The sequence below is a fragment of the Thermobia domestica genome, chromosome 5 (assembly GCF_964235325.1).
Source record: "Thermobia domestica chromosome 5, izTheDome1.hap1.1, whole genome shotgun sequence".
Taxonomy (NCBI): domain Eukaryota; kingdom Metazoa; phylum Arthropoda; class Insecta; order Zygentoma; family Lepismatidae; genus Thermobia; species Thermobia domestica.
In genome coordinates this window covers 174,027,673-174,044,355 of record NC_137458.1, presented here as the reverse complement: position 1 = coordinate 174,044,355, position 16,683 = coordinate 174,027,673, and the positions used below count along the sequence as shown (strand labels likewise).

Sequence of the window (16,683 nt, the reverse complement as noted above, 5' to 3'; positions counted from 1 at the left end):
AGTGGAAATCATACCCGAAAACACCGAAACTGTGTTTGAACATGGTCAGTCTAATCTTGTTAGCACGATCAGTCAACTACTAACTGTTAAGCTGGAACAGATACAAAAATCGAATGCTAAAATGCTAGAACAAATACAAAAATCGAATGACGAAAAGTTAGAACAAATATACGCAACACAAATTTCTTGCAGATAGAGTTCAGGGTATACATGAAAATTTCGATCGGCTACAGCACAATTTGAAAGAGAACTTGCAAGTATTGTTTGAAAAAGTGAATGGTACTGGTATGAATATGAAAGTAGAACCGGAAGAAGGTCAGAAGAAGGTCGATGGACGAAATGAAAATATTGAAGAACAGGATGAAAACGAAACAGCTGAACCTGTGGTGAATGGTGATGCGGAAGATGCTACAATTAAAGAAGAACCATTATCTCCGGCCAAGGAGACCACCACCACTACTACTACAGGCATATTCAAAATTGAAGTGAAAGGTCTGCCGAGATTATACAGTTTAGGGGAATTGAAGAAATTGTTGACAGACGATTTGAAGTTGGGAAGCCATACTATTAGGTCACCGAAAAGAGCGAGTCCTTGGATCTATTTGATCTTCAAAATTGAAGAAGACCAACAGAAGGCAGTAAAGACCTTGAATGGATACAGTTGGAAGAAGCGAGTTCTTTCAGCCGAAGTTGCCGAAACTGATCAACGTAAGCGAAAATTGGAAAAGTCTGATGATAAGGATTCTAAAAAGGCGAAAGTTGAGTTACCTGTAGAAGATAGAATAAAACAGGCTACAATACCTTTGTGGGATATTACTTATGAAGAACAGCTGAAGAAGAAGACTGAAGAAATAAAATCTTCACTCACACGACTGACGGATTTGCTGCTGAGAAGGAATCTGGATTTAGCAGGTTGGGCAGAAGAAAGAAAAGAGAAGAATGAAGGACTTGCAGACTTTCTGAGGCATTTGCCTATAGGGAAGATTAAGGATGATTTGAAAGATTATTTCCAAAACAGAGAAGGAAACTGCTTGAATGTAACATCGCTCTATTTCCAGACCTTCACTGAAAAGGAAGAAGGCGAGAAACCTCCACCACTGCAGCTGTTGTTCGGAAAAGAATGTGTGAAAGAAACTGTCTGTGACATGAGTTTCCGAGTATCTCCAGATTCTTATTTTCAAGTGAATACTTCGGGAGCCGAGCAGCTTTATACTTCCATCGCGGAAGTGGTTGAAGTTGACGAAGAAACTTCCTTGATAAATGTGTGTTGTGCCACTGGAGAAATTGGATTTACTCTTGCTAAGAAATGTGCTCAAATTCTTGGCATAGAGATGTCGAACCAGGCAGTTGAAGATGCAAGAGCCAATGCTGTAAAGAATGTCATCACAAACAGCGAGTATTTTGTTGGACAGGCTGAAGATATTTTGCCCACCGTAGTGGAGAAAGTAGCTGGAAAGAAGATACTTGTTATTGTAGAACCACCTAGAGCTGGGCTTCATCAGAAGTTTCAGCGATGTAATGAAAAGGTAGACAAAGAACAGGAAAATAAATATCAGATCAAAGTTGGTGACATGGTATTTCTGAAGCTCCATCCCCAAAGCAATGCTAACTTAAAGCGAATTTATAAGTTTTGTGATGTCTATACTGGTCCTTACCTATGTATTAAGGAAATTAATCCTAGAGTGTTCGAATTGATTGACGTTAAAACAGGCAAATCTATAGGATTTCGCAATATTGATGAACTGAAGGTATGGCAACCTTCGGAAATCACGAAAAACAAATGGCTGAAGCTAGTTGAAACTTTAGTCAACCCTGATGTGTTAACTAAATTAAACTTGGATAACAATTCTTAATCTATTCTCCCAGATGTTGCGAGTTATGATATGAGTACTTCATTTGAATTTTATAAGTGTGCAATATGTTGTGATATGATTATGATATACTTGTTGTTTGAAATATTTTATGTTGTTGGTTCATTCTGTTTTTGTGATAACTTGTAGTGTTGTGTTCATCTTCAATTTTATCTTATGTGTTCAAGGGAGATCCGATTATGTAAAACTGAAATTTGTGACATCAGTCTTAAATTGAAGTTTCTAAGTGTAATTAGTGCCTTCTGATCTCGTTGACATTTGATATGATGACGATCTTAATTATAATTAATGTTGTTTGTATACAGATGTCATTCGCTCAATGCCAAAGGGAACCATTAACTGGTATCTCAATGTAACCCACTAGCTAGCTATAATTTTTGAATAGGCCCGTAAACAATATATATATATATATATTTTAATGAATCGACGCTTTGCTGATAGGTGATTTGTAATAAAATAAAAATGTTGTTATGAATGAATTAATATATATGGAGAAGGAAGAGAAGAGAAGACTATTTATATTGATGTAATAATAATTAATACGAGGGCTGATGTAATAATAATTAATACGAAGGCTATTCAAAAGGTGAATGTTTGAAAATATTTTTTTATCCAGGGTTCTTTCCTTCACTGTAATACTGTTACGGAATTCCCGTTCTGGGCGACATTTTATACAACGGTATATAATGGTATTGACAATCTGTACCTATTTTATTGATATATGATCAGAGGCGTAATAATCAAACATATATACAGTTTAAAAAAAGAGAAAATAAGTAATTAAATTAATCGGTTGTCATGGTAAACATTATTATTGACACAATATACACGAAATGAATGGCTTTGGATGTAATATGTTTGTATAGATAGAAGAATAAATCGACGATATCTGGACACGATTCGTGTGATTTAAAAGAACTAAAAATCGTCAGTAGTCATTAGTTGATATGTTTAATATTATAACCCATTGAGATAGATTTGATATTTCAGCGGATTAGGGCTAGAACGAAAAACTAAATAAAATCAAGTATTTTTCGTTTTATTAAGCTCCATAAGCTATATCTAAACACTAACTCGAAACATAAGCACTTATTTTTTAAATTCTATCTCGTCACTTCCTAGCTTTTACTTGTGCCTCTCTCAAACTAATGTTCTACGACTCGGTGAAAATTCTGTTCGATAATTTAGAGAGCTGGGGATATAAAAATCATTGGAGAGTTGTTCTATTGCGTAGCGAAATAATAAAATGCATGATTCATTGGCCGCCAAAGAGTCCTAAATTATACATTATCAAGTCGTGTCGAAACTGTTATGCATTGTTGATAACAAGTAACGCGTCATAAGAAGAAGTCAATATAATAGACAGGATCAGGGGAATACAGTTGCATTTTTCAGTATCACTTCATCAAAATTCGGAAAGTACATTGTACTCTTGTGTTTCCCATTTTTCTGCCTCTGCCTTCTTATCGGAATTCGTAACAATGGGTGATATGCATAAAAATGAGTAAATAGTGAGTATAATCTCACATCTCGAACGAGATTAATCTACAGGTTAGTTCTTACTCGTATTTCGTATGCATAAAAAGAACGAATAGCAAATGAGATTGTTCTCACTGTGACATGCAGTTTCAATTCATGCGAACGCGGCTTTGATGACGTTTCATACAGAAATGACGCAATGAAGACGGGGAAGTTTATTTTCCTTCCTTCTGTAAATCAAGAATTCACAGGGATGCAGCAAGTGAAAACATGTTATAAAATAAAATCATTAGCGTTATTTATCCAGCACAAAAGCACGATTTTTGTTTTCTGTTGGAGTAGAGATTAAACTACGGTTACTTTCGTTTATATTCCAGCAATATAAAACAGTTACGACCAACTTCTCAGCCCTATACAGCCTCAACTCTGCTTCAATTTTGAAGAGCCAATTAATATTGGACTTGTATCGTCAATTACCCGCTTTGCTGGATAAAAATAAGAAAAAAAAAGTATTATGTTCCGTTAGTCAGTCACTTTTTACTATTACTGAAGCGCTCTCTGATATCGGTCATTTTCGATAATATTTATCTATCTTCCTCTCTCCCTCCCTCAAGTTACGGGACTGAATTTGTATTTAAACGGATCTGAAGTGTCACTGTTCATCTCAGCGACCCCGAAAATTATGGATTTGGCACTAATATCGGTCATTTTCGATGATTTTATATATCACCCTCCTCCATCCCCCATGTTGTGGGGCATGGCATCGGAAGTGTCAGTGTTCATTTTAGCGGCCCCAAAAGCTATGAATTCGACACTGATATTGGCCATTTTCGATCATTTTTATACATCTCCTCACTTCCCTCTCCCAAGTTGCGGAACTGACTTTGGATTTAAACGGGATCGGAAGTGTAACTACTCGTCTCAGCGATCCCGAAAACTATGGATTCCACATTAATATTGGTCATTTTTGATCATTTTCATGTATCTCCCTCTTCCCCAAGTTGCAGGGTTGAATTTGGATGTAAACGTGATCGGAAGTGTCACTGTTCTCAGCAATCCCAAAAACTATAGATTTGACATTAATTTCGCTCAATTTCAAACATACTTAAATATTTCCCCCCTCCCCTCCCCTAAGTTGCACCGTCAAAGTGATATGATTAAAATCACCCCAGGTCCAAACCTCATCTATGTTGAAAATTTGATCGAGATCGGTAGAGTGGTTCAAGAGATTAAGAGTACAAACATAGTAGTTTTAATTTTATATATATAAACATAAAAAGGGAACACTTTGCATTTGTGATGGGAAACAAAACAGCAGTGCTAATTCATGCGAAGGTGTTAGGGGTTTACGGGGATTTAAAAAAGTGTCTACTTCGGTTTCCCGAAAACATCTGTATGTTAAAAATGGAAGTCAAGTTTTTAAAATTAGCAGAAAAAAATTGAGTAGATCCAAAATTATAAGAAATAGAAAAAATGATCAAGTTCAGTTTTGTTCCTCATAAAAAGTTAGTCTAATCACACAGAGAGAGTATACTAAAGCGCACATGTTGAAATCCGAAGTTGACGGGATGACCGTGACCCTAAGATAGTGTCCATTATGAATTGCTAAAGAACAAGAAGTGATTTTCCCTACATCATCATTTATTTATTTATTATATTTTCTTTTTAACATGTTATTTTTTATTTATTGTGTTTATTTATCATTGAGAGTGCAACGTGATAGGTTTTACCATTCTAGGCACTGCGCTGTCTCCAGCTGTTCCAGCTTCCATTATCTGCAACAAACAGTACTTACAATTCATCTTCTCATTATTCAGAGCCCCACCTCTGGTTTCCAGTAAATCCCCGAGAAAATGCTGTGCCATCCATTGTAAATTTTGTTCTTCAGTTCTATAGACATTTATAGTCATGCACGTCAGAGTCTCTCCGAACTTCGTACACTTTTCTTCTTAGCTCCACATTCATAAATTAAGCCATTTTGATCTACTGTCACACACTATGAGACAAGTGAGACAGGTACTGAGGTGGTTCACGAAATTTGTAGATTAATCTCAGCTACTTGAGATTATACTCAACTTTATGCATACAAAAAATGAGAAATCATTGTGTGATTCGTAAATTCCGAACATTTACTCAGATGCCTGAGATTAAACTCAAATGACGTCACGTTGTCTCGCATTTTACTCATACAACCTTGAGACTAATCTCAAAATCTTGAGCAAAGAGTAAGATCTCACTTTTATGCATATCAGCCAATATATGATTTATTAAATATTCAGAGAAAGTCATTCATGGCTATTTTTAGGAAAAGTTTTAGCTTTGCCAGTGTTTCGAAATAATAATAATAATAATAATAATAATAATAATAATAATAATAATAATAATAATAATAATAATAATAATAATAATAATAATAAGTAAAATACATTTATCCCTTCTCTCTCCGATACAAATATAAGGGCCAATAGTTACGACGATCTACTTCGAGCGTACCCTATGAATGTTATCGTTATCAAAGTATGTTGTCTTTTTGATAGTTTTTAATGATGGAAGTCATGGTATTTAAATTTCATGAAAAATGATTACAAAGAAACTAACAGTTGCGTTTCTCCTCAAGCTGTTCCATAAAATCTTCCGGTGCCGTAAAAGCAGGTTGTTGTAAAGTTCGCATTTCAATCATTATAGTAACGTAACCAGTCTTCTGAGGATTTTTTTAAAAATATTTTTTTCAGTTGTTCTTGTTTAAAATACACCGTATTAATGCTGAACTACCATAGTGAATTATCTGGGGGTCTCAGAGTTCCTCCACATTCTTCTGTTCTAACTCCACTGACTCGTTGTAATTAGGTTTAGTTCGGGACATTACCTTAGCCCATTTATAACATTTAGGTAGAATTTTAGAGGTTATTTTAATTTTAAATTTCAGTGATCGTGAACTACGAGACATGTCTGCAATGTAAGCACCGTTTTAAAAAAAAGTTTGTTCAAGTCAAATTTATTTTTTCGTGAAAGAGCACACCTTACCTTTTTTTTTTTTTTTTTTCGATATAGTTTCTACCAATGTTCAAACACTTGTCATATCGAGTGACCAACTTATGCAAAGCTTCCTCAACGAAATATCCCGCGAGTGAAGACACCATAACTCCGTAACACCATAACACAGCTCCTTTACTGAACATTAATCTCCTTTTGTTTTGGCTTGCATGCCGAAGTTTTCTCAGAGTCTCACAGTATCACTCCACATCAAAGGTTTCACTCCTGGATACGAAGTTAACCAGCAAAACCCCTTTCCTGTCCCAAAACACTGTGCACATGAATTTCTTGCTGATATCGTCGTTTTGAAATTTTGCTTTGTGACAGATCCTGTGTGCCGCAACTCCATTGAATGTTGTTTCGATTCTCAGTCACGTTTTGGTTTAAAAAGTCCTCTACTTTCTCGCTGTAACAGGCAAGGAATGTCAAAGCATCGCCAAGTCATTTGGTTCTGTGGACTTCTGTGAGCATTTCCGGACCTCAGCGGGAATTCGATAACCTAAGTGGTCGGTGACAATCTCATGCAAAACAGTTCTCGAAACTTAAGGAAGCTAACATGAAAGCATTATCATTGCGCATCATCTATTCTCACGAAATTTTTCGTCATTTTCCTCACCAACTCATCAGTCACAACAGAAGGCAGCACACTTCGTGGTTCTTGTGAAATATTAAAATCCCTTTTACTTAAGTATAGGATCAGGGATTTTAAGTGTTAAAGTTACTATAGCTCTGTAATGTCCCTTTTCTTTAGACTGCCTAACTATCTTCCTGTTTTTCTGCTTTATTTTTATCTATTTAAAGTTTTTATTCTGAATGTTAGTTTTGCAAAACTTACGCTATTGCAAAGGAGAAGAATTGGAGGACACTCAGTACTGAAAGTGGGAGTATCTAATGAATAAGTGTGAGCCATAATAATGTGTTAAATACAAAAGGAACCAGTATATATATATATATATATACAGACTGTTCCATAATTCGTGTAATTTTCTAGAGCGCTGGTAGAAGATGAAGTTTTCATACTATTAATGTCAAATTTGGCATTCTTATTGGAAAATGTCTGAATTTTTCAAATTTCAAAAGTAATTAAGAGAAAATCACTGTTTAGTCCCTCTTTTGGGAGCGTAAACACAAAAGTTTATTTTTCTTATGGGAGATTCAATGTTAAATTTTGGAGGCAGTTTTCTCCAATAACTATTGCTAAGGATTTTGGTACAAATGAGTGTTATTTGATACAAAATGCAATGACACTCATCCGCAATGCTAGTAGAGTCGTCTCAAACATTATTTTAGGTGAGGCTCCCCCTTTGGGGGGCAAGGAGCATAAAAAAGTGGTGGGTGGAGAGTTTTATTTTAGGAACACCAGTAAGCGTAAGATTCATCACAAATACCACAGAACTAATATTCTGATGCTCCTTGCATGTGCCAGTAACTTATATGGGGCTACAGCCCCCCATCCAAAAGTCACATTAAAATTTCAAGCGTAATTATTTTTTGCACGGATATACGGGAAAAAAAATAATTTGTTTTTGTCAATTAATGTGAAACTTGCTGTTATTGTAGTAGAAATCTGGAATGATATTTTGGTAACGCACCACCTGAAGGGGGACACAGAGGGCGTAGGTTAAGATAGTGGATCTTTATAAAAATTCCAAATTTTGTTGTGGAAATGCCAGTGAGCGTCAGATTAATCACAAATGTCGCAGAATTAGTTTCCGACGCTGGTTGCATGTGCCAGTGACTTATATGGGGCTGTAGCCCCTCTCCGAAAACCACATAAAAATGACCATAAATGTCCTTAGCAGGGACATATGGAAATACATTTTTTTGATCAAGTAATGTGAAATTTGATGTAATTGTAGTAAAAAGGTATGCCTTTGAAATCTGGAATGTTAGTTTGGTAACACACTGCCTTAGGGGGGGGGGGGGGCACAGGAGGCGTTCATAAGATGGTGGATCTTTACAAAAATTCCAAATTTTGTTGTGGAAATGCCAGTGAGGTCAGATTAATCACAAAAGTCACAGAATTAACGCTCCGACACACCTTGCATGTGCCAGTGACTGATATGGGGCTGCCTCGTCCTAAAAATCATATAAAAAATTCACGGTAAGCATCTTTAGCAGCGACATACCGGAAGAAGCTATTTTTATCTGAAGCAATGTGAAATTTGGCGCTATCATTGTAAAAGGGTATAAGTTTTTCATATCTGGAACGTTGGTTTATTAATGCACGGCCTTAGGGGGGTACTTGGGGCAAAGGCTAAGATGGTGGATCTTTATTAAGAATATCCAAATTTTATTCTGAAAATGCCAGTGAGTGTCAGATTAATCACAAATGTCACATAATTAGTATTCCGATGCTCCTTGCATGCTTCAGTGATTGATATGAGGAAACAGCCTTTGTCAGCGATGAACTAGTAACAGATAACGACACAAATCTTTTCGTTTCTTCTGTAGATATGCTTGGAAATCTTGCACTTTTCTAGATGCAAGATGGACAGTGTGAAAACAATTGCTGCTGTACTGTTTGTACAAACGGTCAATATGCACGTCGCGCACTTTTAGTCCGAGTTTTTTAACTATACGGGATCTTGTTGCTTTTACAGATTTTTCTGATAAAATATACCATTCAATTATATTAGCATGCTGATCCTGAGTTAAAGATTGGATGATCGAAAAACACCATGTATGAATGTACTCTTAAAATGTAGGAAAACGACAAGCAATTCACAAACGATTCATCCAGTCTACCCTAGATTCACGTCTATGTAATGTGCATTTCCGAAGAAATCGATCTAACCCAGGTGTTGATTACAAACATGAACTCCTATTGAACTATCAACAGGTAAGTCGTAAATCGTTGATGTATTGCGATAAGAAAAGATCTGATACTGTTGTCAGTGCAGATGAACAAGAAGCTAAGCTAAGAAGGGTGTTTTACAAAACATAGGGTTGTTGACATTGTTTGAAATCAATTTAGTGTAGGACGACAACCTATGATAAGGACATGAAAGTTGAGTGTTTCAATGCTTCTTAAACACACGTCCTTTAGCCTGCATTCTGAATGGGCCAAAAGGAGCATGGAAGATAATAAGAGAACGTGGTGTGGTTTTTAAAAGTTATTTTGGGACTGGGGAGAAGGAATTGAAACCCCAAAATGGACACTGGCACATGGAAGTAGCTTCTGGGCATTAATTTTAATATGTTTCCGATTATTTTGACACTCATAGCGAATAAAGAAAAGTTTGAACTTTTCTTGCCGGCTTTGTTACCCAATAAGAAGGAGAAAATATAATAAAATTAGAGACGCATGTACGATCATAGGTGCAAGGGGAGGAACAAAGGGAGGAATGTTGTTGTGTTTTCCAACCAAAACTGCTAATTTTCCAACCAAAACAATAATTAGAGAAAACTGCTTCCCACATCTCACATTAAAACTCCAATTAAATCAATGAAATTTTGAGTTCAAGTCCCTAAAAGAAATCCATACATGAGTAATCTCCTATTGTCGCTTCAGCTTTTTTTTCTAAACAAACATTTTTCGACAATAATGCCAAATTTCACATTAATTATGAAAAATATTTAGCTTCTGTCAGCAGGTCTTTGCGTAAGGACACTCATAATGAATTTCTATCGCTTTTTCAAAGGGGGTTGTAGCCCCATATCACTCACTACTACAATGGAAATAGCATTGGATGACTAATTGTGTGCGTCATGAGATTAATTTTACGCTCGTCGGCACACCCAAAATGAAACTTGGAATTTTAATGCCCCACCCCCTGTACTCTGCAGAACCATAAAATTACTCTCCGCATCCTTGACCCCTATTACCAAAATAACATTACAGAATTGAAAAACCTGTATCTTTTTACTAGAATAAAGCCAAACTTCACATTACGTGACGAATAAAAAAAAAATTCTTCCACTATGTCCCTGCTAAAGAAATAATGATATTTTTTTGTGATTTTGGAAGGGGTTGTAGCCCTATATCAATCATTAACACATGCAAGGAGCATCGGAAATTAATTCTGCGACATTTGTGATTGATGTAACGTTGAGTGGCATTTCCAGAATAAAATTTGAAATTTTTACAAATTTTCAAATGCTTATGCTACGCCCCTGTGCCCTCCCCCCTAAGGCAGTCCGTTACCAAACTAACATTCCAGATTTCAGAAGACATATCTTTTTACTACAATTACACCAAATTTCACATTAATTTACAAAAAAAAAAAAAAAAAAAAAAAAAATGTATTCCCGTATGTTCTTACTAAAGATATTTATGGTCATTTCTATGTGATTTTGTAGAGGGGTTAAAGCCCCATATCAGTCACTGGTACAAGCAAGGAGCATCGGAATATAAACTCTGTGGCATTTGTGATTAAGCTGACGCTCAATGGCATTTCAACAACAAAATTTGGAATTTTTATAAAGATCCACCATCTTATGCTACGCCCCCTATGCCCGCCTCAGGTGGTGCTTTACGAAAATAACATTCTAGATTTCAAAACCTTAACCTTTTACTACAATAACAACAAATTTCACATTAATTTACAAAATTAAAATAGTTTTTTTTTTCATATGTTCCTGCAAAAAAAATATTTATGGTGAATTTTTAATGTGACTTTTGGAAGGGGGGCTGTAGCTCCATATAAGTTACTGATACAGGTAAGGAGCGTCGAAAATTAATTCTGCGACATTTGTGATTAATCTGACGTTCACTGGCATTTCCAGAAAAAAAGGAAATTTTTATAAAGTCCCAAATGCTTATGCTACGACCCCTGTGCGCCCCCCCCCCCTAAGGCAGTCCGTTACCAAACTAACATTCCAGATTTCAGAACGCATACCTTTTTACTACAATTATACCAAATTTCACATTAATTTACCAAAAAAATGTATTCTCCTATGTCCCTGCTGAGGATATTTATGGTCATTTTTATGTGATTTTGTAGAGGGGCTACAGCCTCATATAAGTCACTTGCACATGCAAGGAGCATCGGAATATAAATTCTGTGGTATTTGTGATTAAGCTGACGCTCAATGGCATTTCAACAACAAAATTTTGAATTTTTATAAAGATCCATCGTCTTATTCTACGCCCCCTGTGCCCCCCTAAAGGTGGTGCGTTACCAAAATAACATTCCAGATTTTAAAACCTTACCTTCTTAGTACAATAACAAATTAAACATTAATTGTCCAAAACAAAATAGTTTTTTTTTACCGTATGTCCCTGCAAAAAGATTTATGGTGAATTTTTAATGTGACTTTTGGAAGGGGGGCTGTAGCCCAATATCAATCACTGACACATGCAAGGAGCGTCGTAAATTACTTCTGCGACATTTGTGATTGATCTGACGCTCACTGGCATTTCCACAACAAAATTTGGAATTTTTTTTATAAACATTCACCATCGTATGCTGCGCCCTCTGTGTCCCCCCTCAGGTGGTGCGTTACAAAAATATCATTCCAGATTTCAAAACCTTACCTTTCTACTACAATAACAACAAATTTCACATTAATTGACAAAAACAAAATATTTTTTTTCTCGTATGTCCGTGCAAAAAATAATTACGCTGAATTTTTAATGTGACTTTTGGATGGGGGGCTGTAGCCCCATATAAGTTACTGGCACATGCAAGGAGCATCAGAATATTAGTTCTGTGGTATTTGTGATGAATCTTACGCTTACTGGTGTTCCTAAAATAAAACTCTTCACCCATCACTTATTTATGCTCCTTGCCCCCCCCCCCCCAAAGGGGGAGCCTCACCTAAAATAATGTTTGAGACGACTCCACTAGCATTGCGGATGAGTTTCATTGCATTTTGTATCAAATAACACTCATTTGTACCAAAGTCCTTAGCAAAAGTTATTGGAGAAAACTGCCTCCAAAATTTAACATTGAATCTCCCATAAGAAAAATAAACTGTTGTGTTTACGCCCCCAAAAGAGGGACTAAAGAGTAATTTTCTTTTAATTACTTTTGAAATTTGAAAAATTCAGACATTTTGCAATAAGAATGCCAAATTTGACATTAATAGTATGAAAACTTCATCTTCTGCCAGTGCTCTAGAAAATTACACGAATTTTGGAACAGTCTGTATATATACATATATATATATATATATAATATCAAAATGAATTTGTTTATGAAAGAAAAATAAGATATATATATGTACCCTACACCAAAATAAACTTTATTTCAGATATCTAATAAGTCTGATTACAAATTACATACTTGATTATTGATATGACAGAAAGGAATCGTGAGTTAAATTTCAACGTATAACATTTGAAGGTGACCTATCAGATAGACCATCCGTAATATTGGACATAAGTAACATTGTCCTCGTGACCCAATGTTGTAATTGTATGGGTAAAAATTTTGTCTTAATACTTACGACAATCCTTCCAGTTTTCAAAATCTGCGCTTACTCATTAATTCAAAGCTAACAACTTAAATAGTGTAGTGCAATATCCAGCTGTTGCGTACCAAAACATAGTGACTAGCAAGATGAATATGATTAAAGAGAAAGAGATGACCCATTATAAAAATCTGGACTTTTATACTGTTCACCTCACTGCGTTAACATGGCTTCCTTTTTATTCCGATCACGTAGGCTTAAATCCAATCTAGGACATCCACCTTTCTGTTCCAAATAGCCCTTCTATTTCGATGAAGGCAAAAATATACATTTCCTATCAAATATAAAATATTAGAAAAGGAATTTAAAAAAAGAAACTTTTCCTAACTTAATTTGAAATAACATCATAGCTTTGACGTTAACGGAAAATTGGGGGAGAGGGGGAGAGGCAGTGCTTAGAAGAAAAAGTTGAAAACATGACAGAAGTCGGGACGAAAGTTCCATAAATATAGTTTTTCGGTGGAAAAGTGAGTTTTGGACTTGTTAACAACAGCAGCAGCAACAACAACAACTACAACAACAAAAAGATTATTAACCTTGTAAAACTGAAGCATAAATGGAGCTCTCAAAAAAATCGAAATAAAACTTTTTATTTATTTATTTATTTATTTATTTATTTATTTTTAATTTTTATTTATTTATTTATTTATTTATTTATTTATTTATTTATTTCTATTTATTTATTTATTTATTTATTTATTTATTTATTTATTTATTTATTTATTTTTTATTTATTTATTTTTTTTTTTTTGGAGAAAACGCTGACGGTTACTCTAGGACTCATGTTAAGATGGGTACCAAATAAAATCTTTGACTTATCCAACAGGGGTTCCTACTGATCAGGGAAATCAAGGAAGTCAGGGAAATTCAGGGAAAAGAAACTGGACATCAGGGAAAATGGTGCAGGTCAGGGAAACTCAGGGGAAAAACTGGACATCAGAGAAAGTCAGGGAAATTATATAAAATATACTTTTTCCTAACATTAATTGTACACCAATTTCAGCTTAATCAACCATTAATGATCACAGTATGTAACGTTACTCAGATTTTTATGGGTGGTAAGTGGAATGTACGTATGAGCAATTGGTTATTATTTGTCTCTATGGAATAAATGTTCTCATATATAAATATTCACCGTTATTTATTCCTATTTATATGTCAACCTTATCCGATACCTGTCATGAACGTCAGGGAATTTCCTGCGAAAGGTCAGGGAGAAGTCAGGAAAATAGATCTCTCGAGAACAGTAGGAACCCTGATCCAGAGTGCGACCGACAGTGGAGGCTGAAACCCATGTGAGAATGGATTTCGGATTCCAGTGGTAGTGCAACTATGGAAAAGGGAAGTAGCTTGCAAAAATAATTGCAGGTAACTTTTCAATAACTTTAAGATAAAATCAACTCGAAGGCCAGTGTTAGTGAATGCCACCACCATTTTGTGAAACTATCACGAAACCTCTGTAGAGCCCATAATAAAATAACGTGAACATATTGAACAATCATTTCTTTCGGATTGTCCAACTAGTGATTTATTTGATTTGCTGAAATGCTTTCCATGAAAATGAACCTCAGTTAAACCGGCCTCGCATCGTCACTCATGTGATAACAAATTGTAAGAGAAAGGGATTCTGAACGCGAATAGTGAAGATCATGTAGTTTATCCACTTATCTTCATTTGTAATTGTGCCTGAAAGAGTAGCAAGGATGCTAATTCTGGTATTAAATCATGCCATGCTCTTGAATATAGCGAATTGGCATAGTACATTGTTTGTGTTACTACTTAGAAGGATCACTGCATATTCATTATATTAGTATTGTTGTTATCTGTTTCTTCCTTGTTTTGTTTGTCCTTGCACAGATTTTTTTTTCTTTCCTTCTTCATATGCATCTTTAATAGTGAATAACGATTTTGACCATCGTAATGAATTTTTTTCTTTCCCTGAAAGAAATAATTGTTGAGAAAATGAATTTACTTCACCTTATTTGCTATTTTTTAAAGAATATCTCAGATTGTTATTCTTATACTAGAAATGACTCCGTGTATGTGCTTCTTACGTGTCATTGTCTTCTTGTGCGGTTGTAGTATTCTCCTTGCCTAAGTTGTTTCTTTCACTATTCATTTTATTTTGTATGTCATCTCCATTTTGTACCTACTTTATATCTTCATTAGTAGGTTAGATAGGTTTAACTTTTGTGTGTCTACTTATTGGCGTTTCTTCTCCCTCCATAATGTAAAAGTGATAAATATTTATCAAAGAATGAAGATATAGTGAAAGGCCTATAAGAAGCATACGTTTCGCATGAATATAATCATGTTTGAGTCATGTTGATCCATAAATTAATGACTGATGGCTGAACTAAATAGAAAACCCATTATTTAGATGCGAAGAAAGTGTAAGCGCACAGAGACATAATATGGAGTCTGATCTCGAAATTTTATTGATTAAGTGTTCTTGTATATGATTTTAAAGAATAGCGAAGGAGGTGTTTTAAATCTACAGAAATGTAATCTAAGACTACTTCATTACATAAATGGAAAGTAACAATTTAGAATTTAATTTGGCATTTTATTTATTTATTTATTTATTTATTTATTTATTTATTTATTTATTTATTTATTTATTTATTTATTTATTTATTTATTTATTTATTTATTGTTGAACGGGCGTTTCATTTTCAAAAATACAATATTCTTCATCGATATATTTGTGAGAACAGACGTCTGTTCCTTTTTCTTCTTCATATTTGTTAAAGCGATTCAGTAGATTTGTTTTGTTCTTCTGTCTTGTTATTTCTGACTAATAATGTAGGTTTCAAACATATATATAAATTTCTAAAGTTAAAAAGAAAAAGTATCTAAATTAAGATATTTGTCATTTAATGGAAACGTTAATACAATGATATAAGTTAAGATATGTTAAAGTAACTGAAAAAGAGAAGATAATAAAATATATAATCTCGTACTGCATTATTAACCGAAAATACAGAAGAAAGTTTCGTATTGCTGAAATGTCACTTCAGCAAATTCCTGGAGTCTGATGAAATGAAATAAATCAATGGTAAAATGCTATGAGTTAAAGTTTTTACAGGAAGAAGATATTTGCAAAATTTTATTGAGACTTTTTTTTTCTCCCTTTCTTTCAACTTTAACTGTCCTAATGTAAAATTACCAGTGATTATTTTTATCACCAGTTATATTTCAGTAATATCATTTATTTATTTATTTTTGTTTTACAATTTTTCCAACACTTTTTCTTTTTTTTTTTCTTTTCTTTTTTTAACTATAAGTGAAATTAAATTTAAGTTTAGAGGGACAATGTATCAGTGAGTCAAGGGTGGAACCCTAGCTTACAGCTTACTAGATAGTGTAGTAGTTAACGCATCATCAGTAAATTGGAGAGTCAAGTTCGATCCCAAATTCAGGATATATTTTCTCTGTGTTAAGTTCATTAGAAATAGCTCGCTAATTTATCGTAATTTTCCACAGAAAGTGGAAAATCAAAGAAGAAACGAGAACGACGAAGAGCATCTGCTGATCTTCCCGGTAGTACTAGTCATCCTCAGGAAGCAGCTACTGGTTCGGGAAGGGATGAAAGTGAGCGAAGTCAGCCATCATCGAGTGCAATGAGTTTCGAAGCTAGAGGAAGTACTTACACCACAGGTGATTCAAGAAGGCAACAAAGAGGACGTGGTAGAGGAAGAGGCGACGAAAGAAGTTACAGAGAGCCAGGAGGCTCTGTTTCTGGTAAAAAAAATTCTTCCAGTTTATACTTATTCATTATACGTACTAAAGTAAATGAATGTTAGAGAAAAATGTCAGAAATGTTGAGCATTCTCTTAATGTAGGTGATTTTTTATTTAAATACTAGAGAAAAACTGTACAA

General features: G+C 34.6%; 1 protein-coding gene across 5 annotated transcripts in view; it reads left to right on the top strand.

Moving 5' to 3' along the window:
• The window catches only part of LOC145686285 (protein argonaute-2-like), a 279,317-nt gene that overhangs the window by 48,549 nt on the left and 214,085 nt on the right, over positions 1-16,683 (top strand). For all 5 annotated transcript variants that reach the window (XM_081759418.1, XM_081759417.1, XM_081759419.1 and 2 more), the window contains exon 3: positions 16,287-16,544. In XM_081759418.1, coding sequence (XP_081615544.1) covers positions 16,287-16,544 — 258 coding nt within the window. The remainder of the gene's footprint in view (positions 1-16,286; positions 16,545-16,683) is intronic.